This window comes from Pteronotus mesoamericanus, unplaced genomic scaffold (genome assembly GCF_021234165.1).
Source record: "Pteronotus mesoamericanus isolate MK-2021 breed Mesoamerican mustached bat unplaced genomic scaffold, CSHL_Meso_final contig_42, whole genome shotgun sequence".
Taxonomy (NCBI): Eukaryota; Metazoa; Chordata; class Mammalia; order Chiroptera; family Mormoopidae; genus Pteronotus; species Pteronotus mesoamericanus.
In genome coordinates this window covers 6,680,509-6,701,118 of record NW_026555157.1, presented here as the reverse complement: position 1 = coordinate 6,701,118, position 20,610 = coordinate 6,680,509, and the positions used below count along the sequence as shown (strand labels likewise).

The following is a 20,610-nucleotide window of genomic DNA, read 5'->3' as shown; positions in this document are numbered from 1 at the left end:
AGACGAGGAGGGGTGCGGAGGCGCAGGTGGGTGGCTTGTCTTACCTGCCGAGGTCCTCTGCTGGTTAGCAGCACAGCCAGGACTACAGCCCAGGTCTCTCACTTTCTCATGTGATGTCTTCACTATACCGTGGGAAAAATGAGCACATGGGGCTGGTTTAAAACTTTTAATTAAAACTTTGCTCCAGTTAAAAGTTTACTTATTGTACATTATACGTTAAAAACGAATTTATAAATTAATACTTTAAGTCATCCTTTTCATTGTTAACTAGCATATAAACTTGAAAACACAGTGATAAAATTTCTCAGCTGTGCTGTGGTCTGCTGTAGTAGCAATAGAAACAGCCCAACAAAATAGTTTAAAATGTTTTATTAAGTATATGTAATATTACAGGGTAATATTTACAAAGTTATGTTTTTTAAATAAAAAATTACCTTGGTAAAGATTGCAGATATTCAAAGCTTCAACAGTGATAAATTGCTTTAATACATATTTAAAAAAAAACAAAACCTTTAACGGTAACACAGCTGTAAAACAACTTTGGTCTTTAAATCACTGCAAAAATGGCTACCGACAAATAGCACACCTTTCATTGCTATGGAAAAAAGCCCCCAACAGAGGATCTTGCACATAGCAACACTGGATTTCTCTTTACCTAGAATGGTTAATGGATATTCATCTGGTATGGAATATAATTTTTCAACAATGGCTTTTTGTAAATAATTCTCCATTTAATAAGAACAAAAATGTTTCACTCTCTCATCTACCCTGATAACATGTCTAAGATTCCACTGAAGTTGCCTTACAGAGAAGCTTATAACAAATGCTCTTTTTTTTCCAAAAGGCTAAATTTTGGGAAAACTGGTCTTAAATGATAAGTAAGAGCTGTCAAAAACCAAAGGCAAGAAAACTGCCTGTTCACTGCTCATCTCTTGAAAGTTCCCTGGATTATTCCTATTAGCCACAGAAAATGATTTGACAAAGGACCCCAGTGGCTGATGGCAGTTAGTGATTTTGAAAACATGACACATGTAAAACTGTTTCTGAACATCCTGTCCATCAAATAAAACACAATAAGAAGATAAGGGTTGCCCAACAATAATTTCTCTAGTTTCCAAGGATAGGTAAATGAAGGGGTATGTATTTCTATACATAACACCATAAAAGTCCATTTTTGAACACTTGTAGGACAAGAGAAATCTAGATGGTCATACAGAGCTTAATTCTTAGTAATAAGATAGAAGAGTAAACTTACCACTTTTGAGCTTTAAGTCAAACCACAATTTGTTTGGTCAGTTACTAAACTGACTACAACATCCTGAAAAAAAAAAATAATGCTCCTAATTATGGGACAGCCTCATTATTTTCATTCTGACATCTTCAGGAATTTAAACAAGAATAAACCTGGAGTTTCCAGGTGAAAAAATCATCACCTTTGAAGGTTTTCAGAGCATGTGAAATTTGTCAAAAAGAGAAAGCTCTCTAGCTCACCCTATTAAAAATAGTGGAATATCTACATACAGCTAACTCTCAATCACCAAACACATACTGAGTATCTAATGTAGGCAAAATGCTGCAGGAAGAGAAAAGAGGGGAAAAAAAGCTCTTGCTATGGAGGAATTTTCAAATAAGTGAGAGAAAGTAAGACAAACCAATAGAGCTAAGCAGAGACACACGAAGAACTGGGAAAGGTAAGTGAAGATGAATAGAGGCAGGTAGGCAGATGGGGAGAGACTGCAAAGGGGAGCCAGCGGGGAAGGAAGGGCTGGAGGATAATGTTTTGAGGCAGAGGAAAAATCTGATTTGGCCAGAAAGGTTGAAAAGGTTGTTGCAAAAATGACAGATGGCATCACTCTGAGGACATACAATAAATAAAATTGAACAAAAGAGTCAATGGCAAAAATCAGATCAGTGAGTAAAAATCAGATTATGGAGGGAATAGATGTATGATGCCCAAAACATTGTTAGCAATTTTCATTAGGTGTGACAGAAAATTGGGAGCCATCGCAAGTCTGATGGAAAGAGAATGAACTGGCCCAATGATGCCCAAGCAAGACGGCTGCTGCTGCTACGGTCCCTTTTCCAGGGAAGCCGACAGCTGGCAAGAGGAAGTTGATTTCTTCTGGCTTTTCTCCTGCCACCTCCCTCTGTTGTCTAGGGCAGTGAATGCCTCAAAAGATAGGCAGCATCAAAGAGAACACAGAGGATGCGTAAGTCCCAAGAATGAACCCCAAATAAAGGAGAGTCTACTACGTATTAAAAGGTATGATGTTTAGTTTAGTTTATTAAAAAGTTGACTATAAAGATTTTCATACTTGACTTTTTCTTAATAGAGAATAGGAATTTGGATATTTTAAGTCCATCAGCTTTTTTCCTCCTTTCATCAAAATTGATTTCTAAAGTAATAAATGATATTACTAAAATATAAATACTTTCAGAAGGAAAAAGAGCAGCAGGAGTCATGAGACTGGTATAAGGGAATACAGCTCCCTCCACATATGATAATATTTTGGCCAGCAACACAATTAGGGAAAAAAATTTTTTGTTTGTTTTTTTCAAGAACTGTCTTCATAGGGGGTCCAGTTTTCTGAGAGGCATCAGCAGGTCATAAATTTGGATTTGCCACGGGCAAACCACTTGGTCCCAACATGAAAAATTCAATTAATTTGGCATAAAAGAGGCACACGGGGACATTTGGTGGACTAAGAAATAACTATCTGTAACGCAACTACAAATGTGAATGTCTTATTATTATTATACAAACCAGAAGAATCACTAGTATTATTAGACGGTACTGGTGAGCAGTCAAAAGACTTGGCAAATTACTAGAAGTTTTTAAAGTTTTAAGTGATCAAATATTTGCATCGAATATAATCCCACCCAACAAAGACCTCTGTTTTTAAATGTTTTGCTAAGAGCATGAATTAGCATTTGCTCTCCTGTAGGCACCCCACTGCTGTCCATACAGAAGATGCATGTGCCTACCTCATACATGTGCACATATAAACACACACCCACAAAGGAAGAAAACGAGTGCTAATAATCTAAAAGTACTCCAGGCGATCACAACTGTCAGAATGTTAATTTTTTTCTAACAGGGTAGAAAACGTGGGGGTTGTTTTACTTTTCAATCTTAAAGTCAGGGGAATACGAGGCAGGACTACAGAAGGAAGATAATGAGTGTTTATCATGCAACATAGATACAACAGCAATAAAACCCCCCTTTTGAGGGCTGGCCCATTGGCCTGACAGTGACACACATTATGTTGCCATGCAGGAAACACATAGTTAAAACCTCAATCTTGGTTTTTCATGCCCCAGATCAGAAAAGAAGTGAAGAAACACCGTAGATTGTGCCTTCGAATCCAAGGAAGGGAATACATATGTTACAACCATCACTATTTTTGCTGACAAGTGTGAACGTAGCTCTCTGAGAACAAGTCTGGCTCCTTTCTGCAATGATGCTACCATGTCTCTGGACCATGTTCAAAGAGGAGAAAAGGTGCTACATCTTGTACAGCAGAAGCAAGTAACAGGAGGACAAGACAGGGTTTAAAGGGTTGTGTGAATAAAAGAAAAAGACATCCATCAGTAAAACTACCCTAAATCTGGCAAGGGTCTGTTACACTTTACATTAAAGGAAGATTATGTAAATGGCAACCCCCAAGAATGAAGACCATAATCTCCGCCACTACCACATACCACGTAAGCAGCACACAAAATGTTTCCAGCCAAATTCCTGTCTGCACTTAATTTGTTATTCCCTTGATCCAGAAGTGGCAGACACACATTATTCAGTTAACACCATTAACTGCCAATGTGGCTACAAACCTGAGTTTGCCAAAGTCTGATGGAAGCCCCTGTTCATCAGCAATATCTCTCGGTAACCACCAGGTTAACACCAGGTAATTCTCAAGTTGAACCAATTTAAACTGGTGACCGAGTCAAGAGGTCCTAAGGATCTGAAAGGCATCATTCTTGGAAGTTGCCCACTCTACTTTGCCCCTACCTGAAGAAAAATAACAATAAAATATTGGATCTCAATTGGGCACATGACACAGATCATAATTCTTTTATTAACTAAATCACAAATGCTTTGAATACAAACTTAACTGGAATGACCATTTAAAAGTCAATGATTTCATTTTTCTTAGAGATGAAAGTGAGTTACTTTTCTTTTTTCTTCTCTTGAACAGTGAGGAAATCAAGGCCGTGGTACTTAAACAGAAGTGCATTGCTTTCACATCTTACTACTCTCCAAATCTGAGTCCATCACTTCAATTCAGTTAGTCTGAAATATTGAAAAATGAGCATTAAATACTATTCGTGTCTCTTTTCTATGCACTAACACGTTGATGTAGCTTACAAATTTGAATTGTTTGAGATACATAATATCTAAAAATAAAGACAAGGTATTTAATCTTAGCTTTGCAAAGGTCACACATATAAACCAGGCAAACTGTTAGCCTTTTTGTTTGCAGTAAGTAAAAGGGCAATGGCAAATGAAAATAAAGATCAACCAAGACTAGTCATTTCCATTTGCTGGATTAGCTTGAGGAGAAGCCAAGAGATGTTAATTATTCAAAGCAAAAGATATTGCTCATAGGTTAATATTCCATCACATTCACTTTAGATCTACATCACTCATTTAATTTAAGTGAAATAAACATGTGATTAGGTATAAGTGAAAGAGGAAATGGCACCATGATCCCTAGGAGGGTACTCTGAACCTCACTCGCTGACAAGGCAGACACACTGCGAGCATCGTGCAGTTAGTTGTCAGCTGGTAAATCCCAGCAGACAGACATTTATTTAAAAATAACTGGCAAATTCTGAACAGCTAAATGTTAGTAAAATTAAAGAAATTTCAAAGGTCATTATAGATTTTACATGCTATAACAAACAAAAACTGCTGTTATCTCCAGATACCGTGGATCAAAGAAAGTTACGTCTTAAGGGAACTTAACAAAGGAAAAGGTACTAAAGGTTCTTAATACTGACAGTGGAGAAAAAGAGTTCAGTTTCTTTATACGCAGAATGACTCGACAGTAGGAAAAGAACAGCAAAAACAAAACAAAACAAAACAAACAAAAAAACCCCAAAACTTAAAAAGAGAACACTAGAATAAAAACATGAACAAACCACAGCACAATTCTAGGCACCAGTTTTTTAAAAAATACCATTTAATTTTTAATTAAAAAACTATGATTTTTTGGAGGGCCATAGTATAGTAAAACATGCATTTTTGTAATAAAGGCTGTGACACAAACCTACAAAAGTGGGATCATTCTGTACCTCCTTGTTGAACGCAGCCTAAACATTGTTTTAAACTTAACCTACCAACACATAATAGGGTTGTTTTTACTCTTATGCAAACATTATTGTACTCAGAGGAAGCTGTACTCAGTGCAGCTTCTTGAGTTCAATGCTGCACTTTGCTCCAGAGGCAAGCAGGTAGGTCACAGACTTTAAAACAGTAAAATGAAAAGTGAACTGTTTAAATGATCAAGGCATGACTGTAAACACCAAAGGTATGAAGGTTTTGATAAGATAAAAACAGAACTGAAGAATCATAGCATGTTAAGGTAAAATTAAAAATGAGTGCCATAAGTGCATTCAATATCTCTGACTTCTTTAGAACAAATGTATATCTTCGAAATATTTAATAAAAGTTTTAAGTTGTTAGCCCAGGGTCCCCCGACACAAGCAAAACCTGGAGTGACTAAACATTTTTCTCTCTGTTTCTTTAAATCCTCTCCCAAAAGGTTAGACCCAGGTTCCTTTGTGGAAAAGTAGAGATATTAAGCCTCCACGGATTATATGTAACAAAGTCACCAACACAAGCACAAAGAAACTCTGTCAAGATTATAAAGATTTGTGCCAGGCTATCTGTGTCATATAAAAACCATTTTAAAGTTACAATTACCAGACACTGCATCTAAAATATGCTTTTTAAAAAGTGGTAATTTCTCTTTGCTATGAGCAATATGACTGCAGAGTCTGATTAGTGACACCCTACAGCTTTTATGTTACTGTTTTGTGATTTTAACAGAGTAGATTTAAGTTTTATAAATCAAGAAATGTAAACCTTTATGATTTGACAGTGTCCCTTTTATTGAAGAAGCCATAGTTTCAAGAAGCAATTTTATTTCTTTTCAATGTCCATATTTTAAGCAATCTACAACTGTAGGTGTATTTTACACTTACCATCATTCATCATTCCCTTTGATTCTTTAAATGCTAAGAATTAGTGACAAGCCAAGCAAGCAATTAGTAAGGTTCCACAATTAAAAATCACTTGTAAATAAACAAATATGCAGTAACAGCATGCCAACTATCCCACAGCTATAAACCCCAGTTCATTTTGAGGCATCTGATTACAGTGCCTTTCTGTGGATCGCACCCAGAGCCCCCACCAAGGAAACACAGTCAGTTGAGAATATAAATCTAGATTTAGGGTGACTGTGAAATGTTTTGGCCTCCCTCCATGGTGATAGGCTCTATCATTCCAAATTTGTAAGTCAGAAATAAAAATTACTTGAGATTTTTCTATCCTGGGAGTGCTACCCTTCACCACGGCCAATCTAAAAAGGCAAGTGCCCCTCGCCCAGTATCGCTTGACTAATGCATGCAACTGCGCTGGGAGACGTAGAACAGTGCATTTTCCTCAGAGGTGAGAACGTTACAAAAGCAATACTGATAATTCCTGATTAATAACCCCAAAAGAGAGGTCAAGGCAAGGAAAAAAGCTAGATTCTTCCCAAGACATGCACAGATCATTCTAACTGTTTTGCCGACCAGTTCAAGTTATGATCTGGTAACGGATGAAAAAAATATACAAGTTTCCAATAAGCACATACCATTAAGCGGTTCCTCAACAGCTTTCTGGAAAATATTTAAAATGTATGTATAGAAAAATAGAATTTATTTCATATCCTTCATACTGAAATTTACATAAGCTACCATTTAAACTCTATAGTAAACAGTAAATCCTATAGTCCAAAAACAAGTCAATAAAAGTTAAAAGCAAAGCTTGCCAAGTCTCACTAATAGTTTACACTAATAGTTTAATAATACCTGTATGGTTCTTTTAACATTCATTACCTATGCAAAATTTCCCACTCCACCCAGCCTCTCTCAGTTCAAAAAATCCTAACTTCTCAAAAATTATTGAAGTTCGAAATAAACTGCAACATAATAATACAGTTAAACGAGAAACAAGAGCAAAATAATCATTTTTAAGACATGCAAATTAAACTGAGTAACAGGGAAAGAGAATGTGTTAGGGTTTGAAGGTCTCATAGCTGGATTATCCCTAACAGGCACATTAAAAACTGCTGTGTGTTTTTGACCATTGTAGCTATGGCACCAATCTTTTCAGAACAAATTATCACCCAGACACACCCCTTCTCTCTCTTGCCTTTCAGGCTGGTCTGTTGAGGCTTATCAGATTTAGGAGCAGTGTAATCTCCACTTCCTGCACACACTTTCGACATTCCAGATACAGCTATCGTTAAATCCTTTATAGGAGGTGAGTACAGCATAGTACTTTCCAGGTTTTATTTGCATCAAGTAGCTCTTGCGCCTGTCATCACAATGAATTTCTATTTATAAAGGGTTTTTTTTTAACCCCCTCATTTATTCCTCTTGGTCTATCTCCTAAATTTACTACTTTTGTTGGAATTTTCTCAGATAGCTTAATAATGTATCCAAGATACCGTGAAAACTACAGTACAGTTTAGAGGAAGAAAAATGCTTATAAAATGAGGCACAGAGTGAAATAAATCATAATTCAGAATAGGTGATTTTAAAGCGATATTTACATTTAAGAAATTTTAACTTACCCTAGGAGGTTGTATACTCCTCTGATTAGAAGCTGATAAAATTTAAAAATAAGGTAATACATTCAGTAAATGAAAGCAATTAAAGCAATACACTGTTCAATTTTAAAATAAAATGTTCAGGCTAAACCTAGAGGTGCCGGAAAGTCCACTGAAAGAGTTCCAGTTTTGACAGTCTATTAAAAAAACAATACAGAACATTCCTGATTAAAGTAACTGACAGAATAAAATGATGCGAATAATCCACCTACATCAATTAATAAAAAGATGCACTCGCTCATTTGCACATGCCATGACGCCCCCTCCTTTGGGGCGGAAAAATGCTGTCATCTACTCACACCACTGTAGACTCTGTATCCCTCCCCACTAAGTGGAGGGAATGTGACAATGACCAGTCTCTGCCTTCACTCCACCTCCCACCCTTAGCTCGCTGCTCTCGTTCCCTCTAGCCTAGTCTTTTTTCTTTCTTTCATCTTTCAAGTTTTCAAAGCTCCAGATAGCTAAAATGAAAGAAAATACTCAGATCCCTCTGAGTTCAAAGAATTATTCTAGACAGATAGTTAGCTGCAACCAGGCCCTTCTCTATATGTATGTTCCTTCTAAGCTTACCCTTCCTCGCTTCTGAATGCGTTGGTTAATGAAGGTGAAGGAATACAGGGCAGGAAGAAAGCGACAAAAGCGAAAAGAATTGCTCTAGTTGCATAGAGGAAGAGAAAACTTTCTTATAAAAACCGAGTGAGGAGGACCCAGAGCAGCTGAAATCAGTTCTAAATACAGAATCAGAGTCCTACAGATAGATACAAAAACATCAACCAGCAACAACATCCTGCGAATGACTCTGTAGGAGGATGATGCTACTGGTTAGTCAATTCCACTACTCTCTGAATTGGATGATAGGACTGGATTTGCTTTTTAGCAGACTGAGGCAGGATGCCCCCAGAACTGCTCTAGTTTTCTATGCAGTTCTAGTTTTCCAGATTATTTACTATCCCTCCATACCCACTTTATGAAGCTCCCAAAGCTGATGGGAAATGGGAGAACTGACCCAAGGTCAGCCACTCTATAGGTGAGCCAGAAGCTGAAACAGGGAAAATCGCAACCGACTGGCCTGGAAAGTTTCTTTATCCTGTGGAAATCTGAAGGGGGAGAAACGGAATGAAGACTAGAAAGTTGGTGATGGCAGAGGAAAGTGATAAGGAAAGTAAGCAAGGAGAAGCTCAAAGCTTAGAGCCCTAGGTAAGAAAAGCTGGCAGTGAGAAGACATAAATTGGATGAAAGGTAAGGACATAAAAGGAGAGGATGAGCTAGTTGGCTAGTAGGCAAAGGACGGAGAGAAAGAAACTAAGTAACTGTAAATGGAGGAAGTGTTAACTGACTCTTGCTCCTGAGAGGGCAACATGACAACTCAGACCTTTTGAAACATACTTCCAGTTCCTAAACTAGTTACCGCTCCACCCTCTGTGAGGCCCAGTTATGTACGAGGGGGGACCCACAAAAAATCTGGGCTTGTCTTCCGGAGGGCAGGCCTCTTGGAGTACAGGCTTCCCTTGGTAGGCGAGTGTTCTAGTAACCCATGTGTATCTGTGTACCAGCTGGCGTTGTTATGAGAGGCTCCGTTCGGCTTCAGTGAAAAAAATTTTTGAAGGCTCTTTTAGCACGTTTGCCCATTTCATGATGGGCGATTTACCAGTGCCCCTGCCTACACTGCGCTGAATATTCAGCAGTTTTTGACCAGAAAGGGCATGACCCTCATGCCCCATCCCTCCTATTTCTCCAATTTTGCCCTGAGCAACTTTTTTTTTTGTTTCTCCAATGAAAAAAGCCCTCAAAGGGAAGTTGGCCAGTGTGGAAGAAGTGAAACAAAAAACGGCAGAAGCACTAAAAGGTATCAAAATTGATGAGTTCAAAAACTGTTTTGAACAGTGGAAAAAACATCTTGATAGGTGTGTATTGCATCTAATGGAGATTGCTTTGAAGGTGACTGAAGTTTAAACACATCAGAATAAATACACGATTTTTTATAAATAAATTCTGGGTTTTTTAGGTCCCCCCTCATATCTGCTCTCATGAGATTCCCATCTGTTACTGTCATGTGTGGCTTTAAAGTAAAGCTCCCTTACTGGAAGTGCAAGGAGAGTGGTTTGGTCCTAACCAAACAAGAAAGCTTCTTTTTAAAATACTATGGAGTGCAATGGGTTTGGAACATGAGTGAATTCACAATTAGCAAACTTTCAAATAAACCAGGCAGAGTTACAGAAATTTATTAGGCAGCATCATGACTGTTACATGTATATGTAACACACTTCAGCTAAGCCATGCCCTCTATTTATGTTCTGTCCAGGAAAAAAAGAACTGAACAGCTATGTAAGTTACTGATTGGTAATGAGAAGGGTCAGAGGTAAGATTTTAGAGTTATATTTTTGAGCTCAGATATTTATTCATTAGCATTAGTACTAAGAACTAGTTGCTAAGTAGCTCCTTTTCTATGCTAATCACATGTAAAAAGTAGTTTGTGAGTTCTAGTTCTCAGGCACAGGAATATCGCAATTGGCTAGCCAATTCTGAAAAAAAAAAAAAAAAAAAGAAGAGATCTGTAAAGAACAGTGATTCAAAGGGACACAGATCAGTTGTGATCCCTTTAATATTCTATAACCAACCAGTACAGAAGTTAATTTCACTTGAATTACTCCTCTCCAATAAGCATATGACCTATGTAACAAAAGAATGACTGTGATTTATCTGCTGCCACTGTGGGCCTAAGGCATTGACAGCCATAGCTACATATTTTTAAAACCTCGAAGTCTTAAGTATTTCATATGAACTCACTTGCAGTGTTTCTTGATTTGTTCTCTCCCTGTAACACTTGACACATACCATAAATACATTAATATTTCTAGAATTTGAACTTTCAGAAACACTTTTTTTTCTGCTGAGACCAGATGCACCTTTCCTCAACAATGGGCAGGAAAATATCACTAATTTATATGTATATTCTATGTCATTCTAATATATTTGAGATGTGGTAATTATGGTTTCTGAAAACTTGTAGGTTGATTTGTATCAAAACATGACTATATGTACTTGTCATGGCTCTAAAAATTAACAAGTATATAAACACCCTATATAAATAGCAAGCCTAACTTTATAGAGTTTAGTAAGTTCCTTTTAATCTTCAATATGCTCTCACATTGTTATTGTACCCAGACCCGAATTTCCTTTCATAAAATTTAAACACTTCCATTAAAAAGATATCTAACATAATTAAAAGACCAGAAAAAATGCAAGTTAAAATCTTACTCTTTAAAGTTAACAAGTAAGGCTACAAATTTAAATTTGGAAATAATGAAAATGATCAAAGTTAAACCTTTCATAGGGATATTAATTTAAGCTTAAAAAAATAGCTTGGATTTTTTTTTTAAAGCTATCTTAGGATTTTATTGCATTTGAGTCAAGTCACATTCATTAGACTTTTCCACAGCAGAACATCTGCAAAGAGTTAAAGTTATTTTGGAAACATTTACAATCTTTACTTCCTGATTCAAATGCTCAAATTTGCAACCTTAATGTTACATATACTCAGATTTATAGATTATATAAGAAAAACACATCCATTTTCCCCATCTAGTACAGTATCTAAAGAGCAACTTTCCTGTACCTTTTCTTTCTTCTTGTCCTTCAACTGAAGGAAGATGAGCCTCTGATCTCTAGTATCAGATAAGTTGATTTGAAAAGTCAATTTAGATTATCCTCACCACGTCAATAAAATTGTACTAAATTCTTAACTTACATATGGTATATTTATATGTTAAACTATGATGATAAATTACCGGGGGAAATTTTCATAATTTCACTTTCACTTTGATTTTAATGTGAGAACAATACGTTTGTAATTATACTGGTTTCAGAGGTTTCTTAGGGAAGTCAGCAATTGGGGGGGAGCAAGGTCAAGGGGGTGGCAGCTGGACAGTGCATATTTCCGCCTGAGTCAGCATCTCCAGATCTCCTGGCAACCATACTGAACATCATTCTTTGTTATACGTGGAAGGCATGGGGGAGCATGCCAATAAAAGAGCGGGCAAGCCAGAAAATGAGGGGAAAAAAGAAAAAAGATCTGACCATCAGCCAGTGACACCAAATACTACACAATGTTATATGGATACTGTAGCTCACATACTGTTCTCAGGCTTTCATGGGGAGTGACATAATCAGTAGTGTCATCTCCAAGAACCAAACAAATGGTGATTAGAAGACTCAACGGAAACAGAATATGTATCAACATTCATAACGTGATGCTCACGATAGCTACCAAATGAATGCCATTCTGCTTTAGAAGTCTTAAATGTATGTTAGGGACTTAGGAGTCATGAACTAAGAAAATTTCATTGACAAAACAACTCTGGCTTTATGAACCCATAAACTAAAGATAGGTACATTTTAGTTACGTATTGTATTTTAACTGTTTATCTAATAAGCATTGATTAAAGGGAGACAAAGAATATGTAACAGAATTGAATTCAATGATCAGTCAGTAAAAGCTGAAGTTCAAAAATAAAGATAAAATTTCTTTGAAATTACTGTGCATGTCATATGGAACATTATTTCACTATTTGAATTTGTTAAATGCAAAGATTATTTGAATTTAACAATTCAACATTTGTATGAATTTTTAGAAACACATACAATAAAGGTTGCCTAAGCAAAGCAAAAGGACTGATATATTTACTCCGTTAGTTTGTAACTTTTTATTATTTTGATAGATGTTGAAAAGTTTGCTTTACTTTATAAATTTAAAAAAGTTTTTTTTTTTTTTTAAGGGAGACTAATATAAACCAGATTGTTGGGAACATCTTTAGGCATTATTAAAAGCATTTATCTCTATATATCTATTAAAAATAACTTACACAGTAAGCTGTCAACTGATAATTGGTAGATTAAATACAAAGTTTAGAAACAATAACCTAAATCCACACTTAGCAACAATTGATTTTAAAAATAATAAAAGCCTAAACTTTAAAATTCATATTTTAAAGTGAAGTATCAGAGGACACTTTAATTAGCAAAAAAAAAAAAAAAAAAAAAAAGGTGACAGATTTTGAATATCAATTCCTGTCCACTTATGGGTGTCAAGGTCTATAAACAATCTGCAAGAAGAGTAAGTGACAAATAGGTCTCCATCAAAGAGCTCTATCATAGAAAAAAATGGGCCAATTAAAAATCTTTTTCTATTTATTAAAGTGAATCCTCAACCAGCTCTCCTTTTCCAAAATATAAAAAGGTTTATACATTCTAAAACATAAAGTCATTTTCTTTTAAACTAGTCTATAATCTAAACTTTTCATAATTTATATGATTTCTACGCTCTTTTATGAGTTACCAATACATTTCTTTGATCCTAATTTCAGAACTACCCAAAAAGCATTTTCCAAGTTATACAGAGTGAGGCAAAAGTAGGTTTACGGTTGTTCACATGGAAAATCATAAAATAATTAATAAATCATAATACAGGAATAAACTGTTTCATGTACTCCCAACTGTAAACCTACTTTTGTCTCACCCTGTATATTTGAAATTCTTAGCATAGACTAACAAAAATAAAGTTAACTTACCATTAAATTTCATATAAACTAATCCAAGCAATTCTGCTAAAGCTACAATACCCAAACCTGAAATCAGAAGAGGACCATGCACTGGGGTACACTCTGTAAAAACAAATAAAATTTTATATTAGAAATTCACATGAAATAACTGAATTTCTTAAAAGAAATAAAAGTAATAATATCAAGTTTTAAGGGGAATAATTATTTTTCTCATTATCAAGAAACAAAAATTACCTACATATATTCATCCATTCTTCACTCAGTGAAATGACTCCAATTTTATTTTTAAATGACTCATTTTATTTTTTATTAAAATAAAGAACTCCTTGTTTGTGTAACATGTACCTTATAGCAGGACTAATGGAAGATAGTCTGTAAAGCCTAAGCCTCCACCACTTGAAGCCTCTGGTTATTTTAAAAGCTCTCCCCCGATTATAAGCAGTTTGGCTGCAAGAACAGCCAGCCCATAAGCCATATGTACCCAATGTGGAAAGCACTGATCTCAGTGGGGGCAAAGTGAGAGTTAAAAAAAAAAAAAGCTCACAACACTAAATGCTGGCAAAAATGCAGAGCAACAGAAAATGTTCATTTGTTGCTGGTAGGAAAACAAAGTGGTAGAGCTACTTTGGAAGACAGTTTGGTAATTTGCAAAACTAAACATACTCTTAACATACAGTCCAGCAATTGCATTCTGTAGTATTTATCCAAATGAAGTTGAAAAATTATATCCACACAGAACATGCACTTCTATATTGTGTGTCTAGATCTGTGATTTTAGAACAAATCAGTACTTTTCCAAAGTACTGAAAGCAACCAAGATGACCCTCATTAGGTGAATGGATAAACAAATTATGGTCCCTTCACACAATGGAATATTAGTGCTAAAAGGAAGTAAGTTATCAAGCCACAAAAATACATGAAGGAAGCTTAATGCATTCTAGTAAGTGAAAGAAGCCAATCTGAAAGGGCTAGATATTATATGTTTCCAAGTATAAGACATTTTGGAAAACGCAAAACTATGGAGACAGTGAAAAGATCAGTGGTTGCCAGGGTTTTCACGATAGGGAGGATGAATAGGCAGAGCACAGAGGAATTTTAGGCAGTTAAATTTTTCTGTATGATATTCTATGATTATAATCCATGTCATTACACATTTATCAAAATCACAGAACATACACCACCAAAGTGGACCCTAATATAAACTACAGACTTTGGGTGATCATGCTACGTCGATGTTGGTGCACCAAACTGTAACAAATGTACCACTCTGGTGGGGGATGTTGATAGCGGAGGAGGCTGTGAGTATGTGGGGTATAGAGGAACTCTCTGTATTTTCCACTTGATTTTGCTGCGAACCTAAAATGCTCTAAAAAATAAAATCTATTTGAAAAAGAATAAGAAAAACAAAGAAAAAGAAAAAAAAAAGAAAGAGCTCTGTCCAAGAGAAAGTCCTAGTAAGAAGAGAAATTGGGACTAGAGAAGAACGTGATGCTTACCTGAGACACAGAGGCTTAGTCCAACCACAGAGAGCACAAAGCCCAGCACCTGGATGACCAATATGGCAATGCTGAAGGAAGACATCCCAATAGCTGGAGCTTTAAGGAAAAAGCATGTTGAGAGTGTCTAAGAAGCAATCACTTCGACTTGTATTTTGTACAATCTAGGATAGTATCCTATGACCGAAGACGGACTCTGGGCTTCCCTGTCAGATGGTAGATGCTTTCCCAGTGATCTGAACTGCGGCATTCCACCCGAGTAATCAACTCCAGATTTACACACTCAGCACCCTTTTATTTTTGCAGTGAGCTGAGCTAGACTAGCAGTTTTTACCTAAAATCTTAGAACAACGTTGCTTGTACCACACTCGCGCATTTTATAATATGGCTATTTTATAATTGGCTATTATGCAGGGCATTGCCACATGCACACAAAATTGCTCTGGTGGAGACCCATTATGCAAGCATGCCACTGTAAACATCATGGCCTCTATGTTGTGTCTAGAGCTGCGTTTTTATATCAAATTAATACCTTCCAATGTACAGCAACCCAGAGGTGGATTGTAAGACCAAGAGTTAAATGTGCATATAGAAAAAAATGGATTCTTTGATAGTAACAAAAATGTTCAGTGATTTACTCCCAAAATGTAGTGAAAATGTTACCAATTACAGGTTGGAGAATACATATATGTTCTTTTAAAACTACAATGTTAAGATTTTCCAATAGCTAAAAATATATATATATTTCTACTCTTTATGATTCATAACTCTATAACTCTCTTTTGTAGAACTAGTTTTTTTTTCTTTTTTAAAAATGAGGCTTAGCAACAGAAGAGAATGGGAATGTTTACTATCTATTTATAACTTCAAGAAACTGAAATAAGAATGTGAAGATAATCATTTAGAAACTATACAGCACAATTTTTAAAATCAACTGACTTGTATTAAATATATCCAAATCACTTTTTAACAAAATAATTAAATACCTTGAAAACCTAATATAAAGTTAAAATGAATCCACATGGGGAAAATTTCACTAAGAATAGTTAGGGAGATAAACCAACTGCTATTATATTATAAAAAACCATACAAGAATATTTTAATCAAAAATGTCATTTTTTAAATGAAAAAGGTGAGCACAATTATGCTAAAACAAAAAATACTTACTCATCACAAACACAGAGTACTGAAGTAATATTAATATCACTGTAGGAACCACAATTAAACCAAGTCCACTGGCTTTCTTTGTTGAATATTCACCTATTAATAAATACAAATAATATTTAAAATATTTTCCTACATACTTCCTACTCCCAGGAAAGTCAAAGTACTTAATTTATTAAATGTATTTATAGCAATACTACTCTTATAAACTGCAGAACATTAAAAAATGTGCTTCCTCCCAAACTTCACACAAAATAAGTGACTACTGTTTTATTTAAAACCAAACTTAAGATATATAAATGTCAACATCTAAGATCTCAACATGTTAAAACCTTGAATTGGCTTTGCTTCCTTCTCTTACTGATCCCTTAATCTGTTATATTTAATCTATCCCAAAGTCAAAATAGTTATTCTTTCTGTCTTCTGAATTCATCTTTCCTCCGCACATCCTCACTAACTTCAGCTGCAAACAAACCTGCCAAATTTATGTTCCTAAACATTACACCCATACTGTGTTCTGTTCAAAAAACAATGGCTTTCTGCAGTCTCCACTTTGAGCCCCAGACTATCTTTGCTGTTCTTTCCATGGGCTGCATACTCTTATGTCCCATCCTCCAAATGCAAACGCTGTTTCATGTTGATTTGTTTCCCACATTTATTCCCTTATCCATGTCTTGACCAATGAAGTTTGCCTCTGTAGTGGGTTGAATGTTGACCTTAAAGATATGTCTACCTCCTAATCCCCAGAATCTATTAATATTAATTTATACAGCCAAAGAGTGAGTATTACATTATATGGCAAAGGATATGAATAAATTTAGGATCTTGAAAGAAGGAGCTTATACTGGACTAACTAGGTGGGCTGTAAATCCAGTAAGTGTCTTTGGAAGGGAAAGGCAGAAGGAGAGTTCACACAGGAAATCAGAGTTATGTTGCCACACACCAAGGAGGTGCAAAGACTGCCAACAAACACCAGAAACTAAAAGAGGTAAGGAATGGATTCTCTCCTAGAGTTTCGGGAGGTAGTACAGTCATGATGGCATCTTTATATTAGAACTAAGGTCTTCAAAACTGAGGAACTGCTCCTGTTTTAGACACCCAGTTTGTGGTAATTTGTTATAGCACCCTAGAAAAACTAATATTCCACCCCCACCCCCTGCAATGTTTTAAACCTTATTGATCCTGACTTCCTTCCCGGCAACTGTACATCTTACCTGGGACCAAAAGAATGGCTCCAACAATGACAAATGCGGTGAGCACTATTCCAGCAACAAATAAAAAAATGGTTTTCTCCTTCGCAAGACTGGAACTATATTTAAGTGCTTAAAAAAACAAAACAAAAAGGATTCCATGAACTCAATCGCAAGAAGTGAAGGCATTTCTGTAACTTAAAAAGTACAGCAACAAACTGATTAACTTCCTATAATTGAATAACACTTGGGTAACAACTGTTTCATATCATGTCAAGCTACCTCAATTCTTTTTTGTAGTAAGTCAATGGCTAACAGAGTCATGACAGTATAAATATGGATGCTGAATTTACAAGTGATGCTTTTATTCCCCTACATTTCAGAGATGAAGTCATATACATCAGGCTTTCTCAATGAACATTTAGGGCCAGGTAAGTCTTTGTGGGGGAAGGCGGTTGCTCTGTATATTATAGAATGTTCCGGAGCATCCCCGCCTCCCTACAAACTACATGCCAACAGTGGCCCCCCAGCTGTATCAATCAACAGGGTCTCTAGCCAGTGTGAAGTGTTCCCTGAGGAGTAAAACTGCCTCAGGTTTACAACTGATAGAGATACTGCTTAGGGGAAATAACTGACTCACTAGTAATATTGAGAAAAAGGCAACTTTGTTCCATCCTATATAAAATTAGTAAAGCATCTGGAAATCTAGGTATTTTGTTTTGAAAAAGCAGAATAAACATTGGACAAATCAAACACTCTTGAAATCCTGAGGGGAGGAAATGCTTAAATTGTTCAATTAAAATATTTTCATAGAAATATACTATAAATACTCAACAGAATTCATTATACATGTTATTTTTTTTTGATGCTAGCTCTACTGTCAAATATCTGGTACCTTCCTGAAAGAATAATGTAATGCATAAGCCTAATAAATATTATTTCTTTTACTGTATCTTCACTTTTGGGGTTTTGTTTTGGTTAATATTAAAATTAACTTTTTAGGAAGAAAGTTGTTAAAAGTAACCTAAAAGCAGACTGAGTAGCAGAGAGAAACAGTGCATGATTGAAAGTCTGTTTGGTTTCATCCAGGCTATTAAACAATATCCTGAGGGGGGACATTTTGAAAAATGTTGTATTTAGCATTACATTTGTTTCTACTAAAATGACAGATCATATACAGTTTGAACAACAAATAACCCCAAAATGACCATGCTAAAATCTATTTTTAAGATATTACAACCTAGGGTTATGTGATAACCTATGGTAAAGTATTTGAGGTACAATACAGGCACCCAAAGATTTTTAAAACTCACTATGTACTCATACTTTAGATTGTAAACCTCAACTCTATTCTCTTTAGGGGGAGATGGAGAGCTAATCAATCATCAGTCCTGAAGATGAGTAAGTGAAATTCACATTCATCAGAAAAGGGTGAAAAAACATTACAGCAGGTTCCCCAAGCTTTCATTTGATCCATCGGGCTGGGAAGTTACCCCCTCAGTCACATAAGTCATCACTATGACTCAGTCACGTCCCTGCCTTTTTGCAGGGCACAGATTTTCAGAAATTCCCTATATTCAAGACTCAAATATCGGTGAGGATAAAATTCAGTGTGTATGTTACAAATTTTCTCCAGACATCTGTGAGGTTTTCCATTTAATTCAATGCATACTGTTATCTAAATAGAACTTGAAAATTCTACATAAGGGTTATAAAATAGAAGCTGATTCAAATGCATCTCACAATTAAACATTCAAAAGATACTCTTCCAGGTTTAATTGAATACATAAAAGAGCTGCTAAGATTAAGCAGCAAGAATTCACCTTTAGAGTACAGCAGAAGTTCATGCAAAAAGGCTGACATACCATTCTTAGTAAAAATAAGAGTTTGACCCTTATATAAAATTCAACCTCTTGAGGCTTAGAAGAGTTAAAGAAAAAAAATAATGCCAACAATAGCAACAAAAATAAAACACCATAAAATAACTATGATTGACAGTGTTTTACCATAGAATGACCTTTTCAAAAGCTTTGCATATAAATATTGGAGGTAGCTTTAGTTTCTATTGATTGGTTCAACTACTATTTATTTTCCGGGCTACCTCCAGCTGTTCCTTAAATTAAGCAACCATGTCTATTTATTGATTTTTATGAGGGGGGATAGAAGGGGGAAGGGGGGAGAGAGAGAGAGAAACATCGACTTTGTTGTTGCGTTTATTTATGCATTCATTGGTTGCTTCTTGTATGTGCCCTGTACCCCTGGCCAGGGCTTAAGCAACCATTTCTAACAAATATATTAGTGAGATCTACTTATGTAAACACGGGTAATGAATGAGTATCTATCTTCATGTTTTCTTTAGTGAATCTTTTAAAAAGAGTTTCTTTTGACTCATTTTCTTTGCTCACAATGGCCACATTTTAGCACATCCCATAGCAAGTGGGGACACAGTATTTCGTAGCCCTGTTGTCAATTTTTTCATTGTAGCTAAAGGGTTTGGAATCTGATATAGATGTTAATAGAACTCAATAATCGTGAGGATCTTTTAATTTTTTTTTTGGTGATCTTTTTTTGTCCTTTAATAGGTAGATTTATCCTTATTTATCAAATCTATAAAAATTTGAAATGTAAACAAAGAAAATAAATTCAAATAACTTTGCAAACACTGGACATTAGGGTAAGATAATTTAATGTGTTCTTAACAGCAGGCTCTTATGAACTTCCTGGTATGATTTTCTGGCTGCTTGGCAAGACTATGTATTATAATTTTAAAAACCTGCATGCTTTAAAAGATTCCCCTCAGCTAAAAGTATTGAAATCAAAACACAAAATAAAATATTAGAAATAACAGTATAATAACTTTTTAAATACTTTTTTAGCACCGGTTTAGGTTTAAAACAAAATTCAGAGGAAGGTACGGAGAACTCCCACACACTCCCTGCCCCTATACATGTGTAACTCCCCCACTATCAACAACACTCACTGGAATGGTACTTCTTCCTCTTCTTTTTTTTTTTAAACCAAGGATGAACCTATATTGACACATCGTAATTACCCAAAGTCCATAATTTGCCTTAAGTGTCGTACATTCTTTGGGTTTGGACAAATGTAAAATGACTCATATCCATCACTATAGTATTACACAGCGTATTTTCACTGCCGTAAAAACCCTCCGTGTTCTGCCTATGCATCTCTCCCTGTACCCCACTTCTAGCAACAACTGATCTTTTCACTGTTTCCACAGTTTTGCCTTTTTCATAATGTCTTACAGTTGGAATCATACAGCATGTGGCCTTTTCAGACTGGCTTCTTTCACTAAGTAATA

At 35.7% G+C, this 20,610-nt stretch overlaps 1 protein-coding gene across 3 annotated transcripts in view; it reads right to left on the bottom strand.

The window, feature by feature from the left end:
* Positions 1-374: 374 nt before the first annotated feature.
* The window catches only part of CD47 (CD47 molecule), a 47,395-nt gene continuing 27,159 nt past the window's right edge, over positions 375-20,610 (bottom strand). Inside the window, exons 4-11 of one of the 3 annotated variants that reach the window (XM_054577331.1) lie at positions 17,313-17,420; positions 16,102-16,194; positions 14,935-15,033; positions 13,448-13,540; positions 7,845-7,876; positions 6,861-6,885; positions 6,208-6,240; positions 375-4,291 (exon numbers count right to left, since the gene is read on the bottom strand). In XM_054577331.1, coding sequence (XP_054433306.1) covers positions 4,287-4,291; positions 6,208-6,240; positions 6,861-6,885; positions 7,845-7,876; positions 13,448-13,540; positions 14,935-15,033; positions 16,102-16,194; positions 17,313-17,420 — 488 coding nt within the window. In that variant the 3' untranslated portion in view covers positions 375-4,286. The remainder of the gene's footprint in view (positions 4,292-6,207; positions 6,241-6,860; positions 6,886-7,844; positions 7,877-13,447; positions 13,541-14,934; positions 15,034-16,101; positions 16,195-17,312; positions 17,421-20,610) is intronic. The other 2 variants (XM_054577332.1, XM_054577333.1) reach the window with 2 other exon arrangements.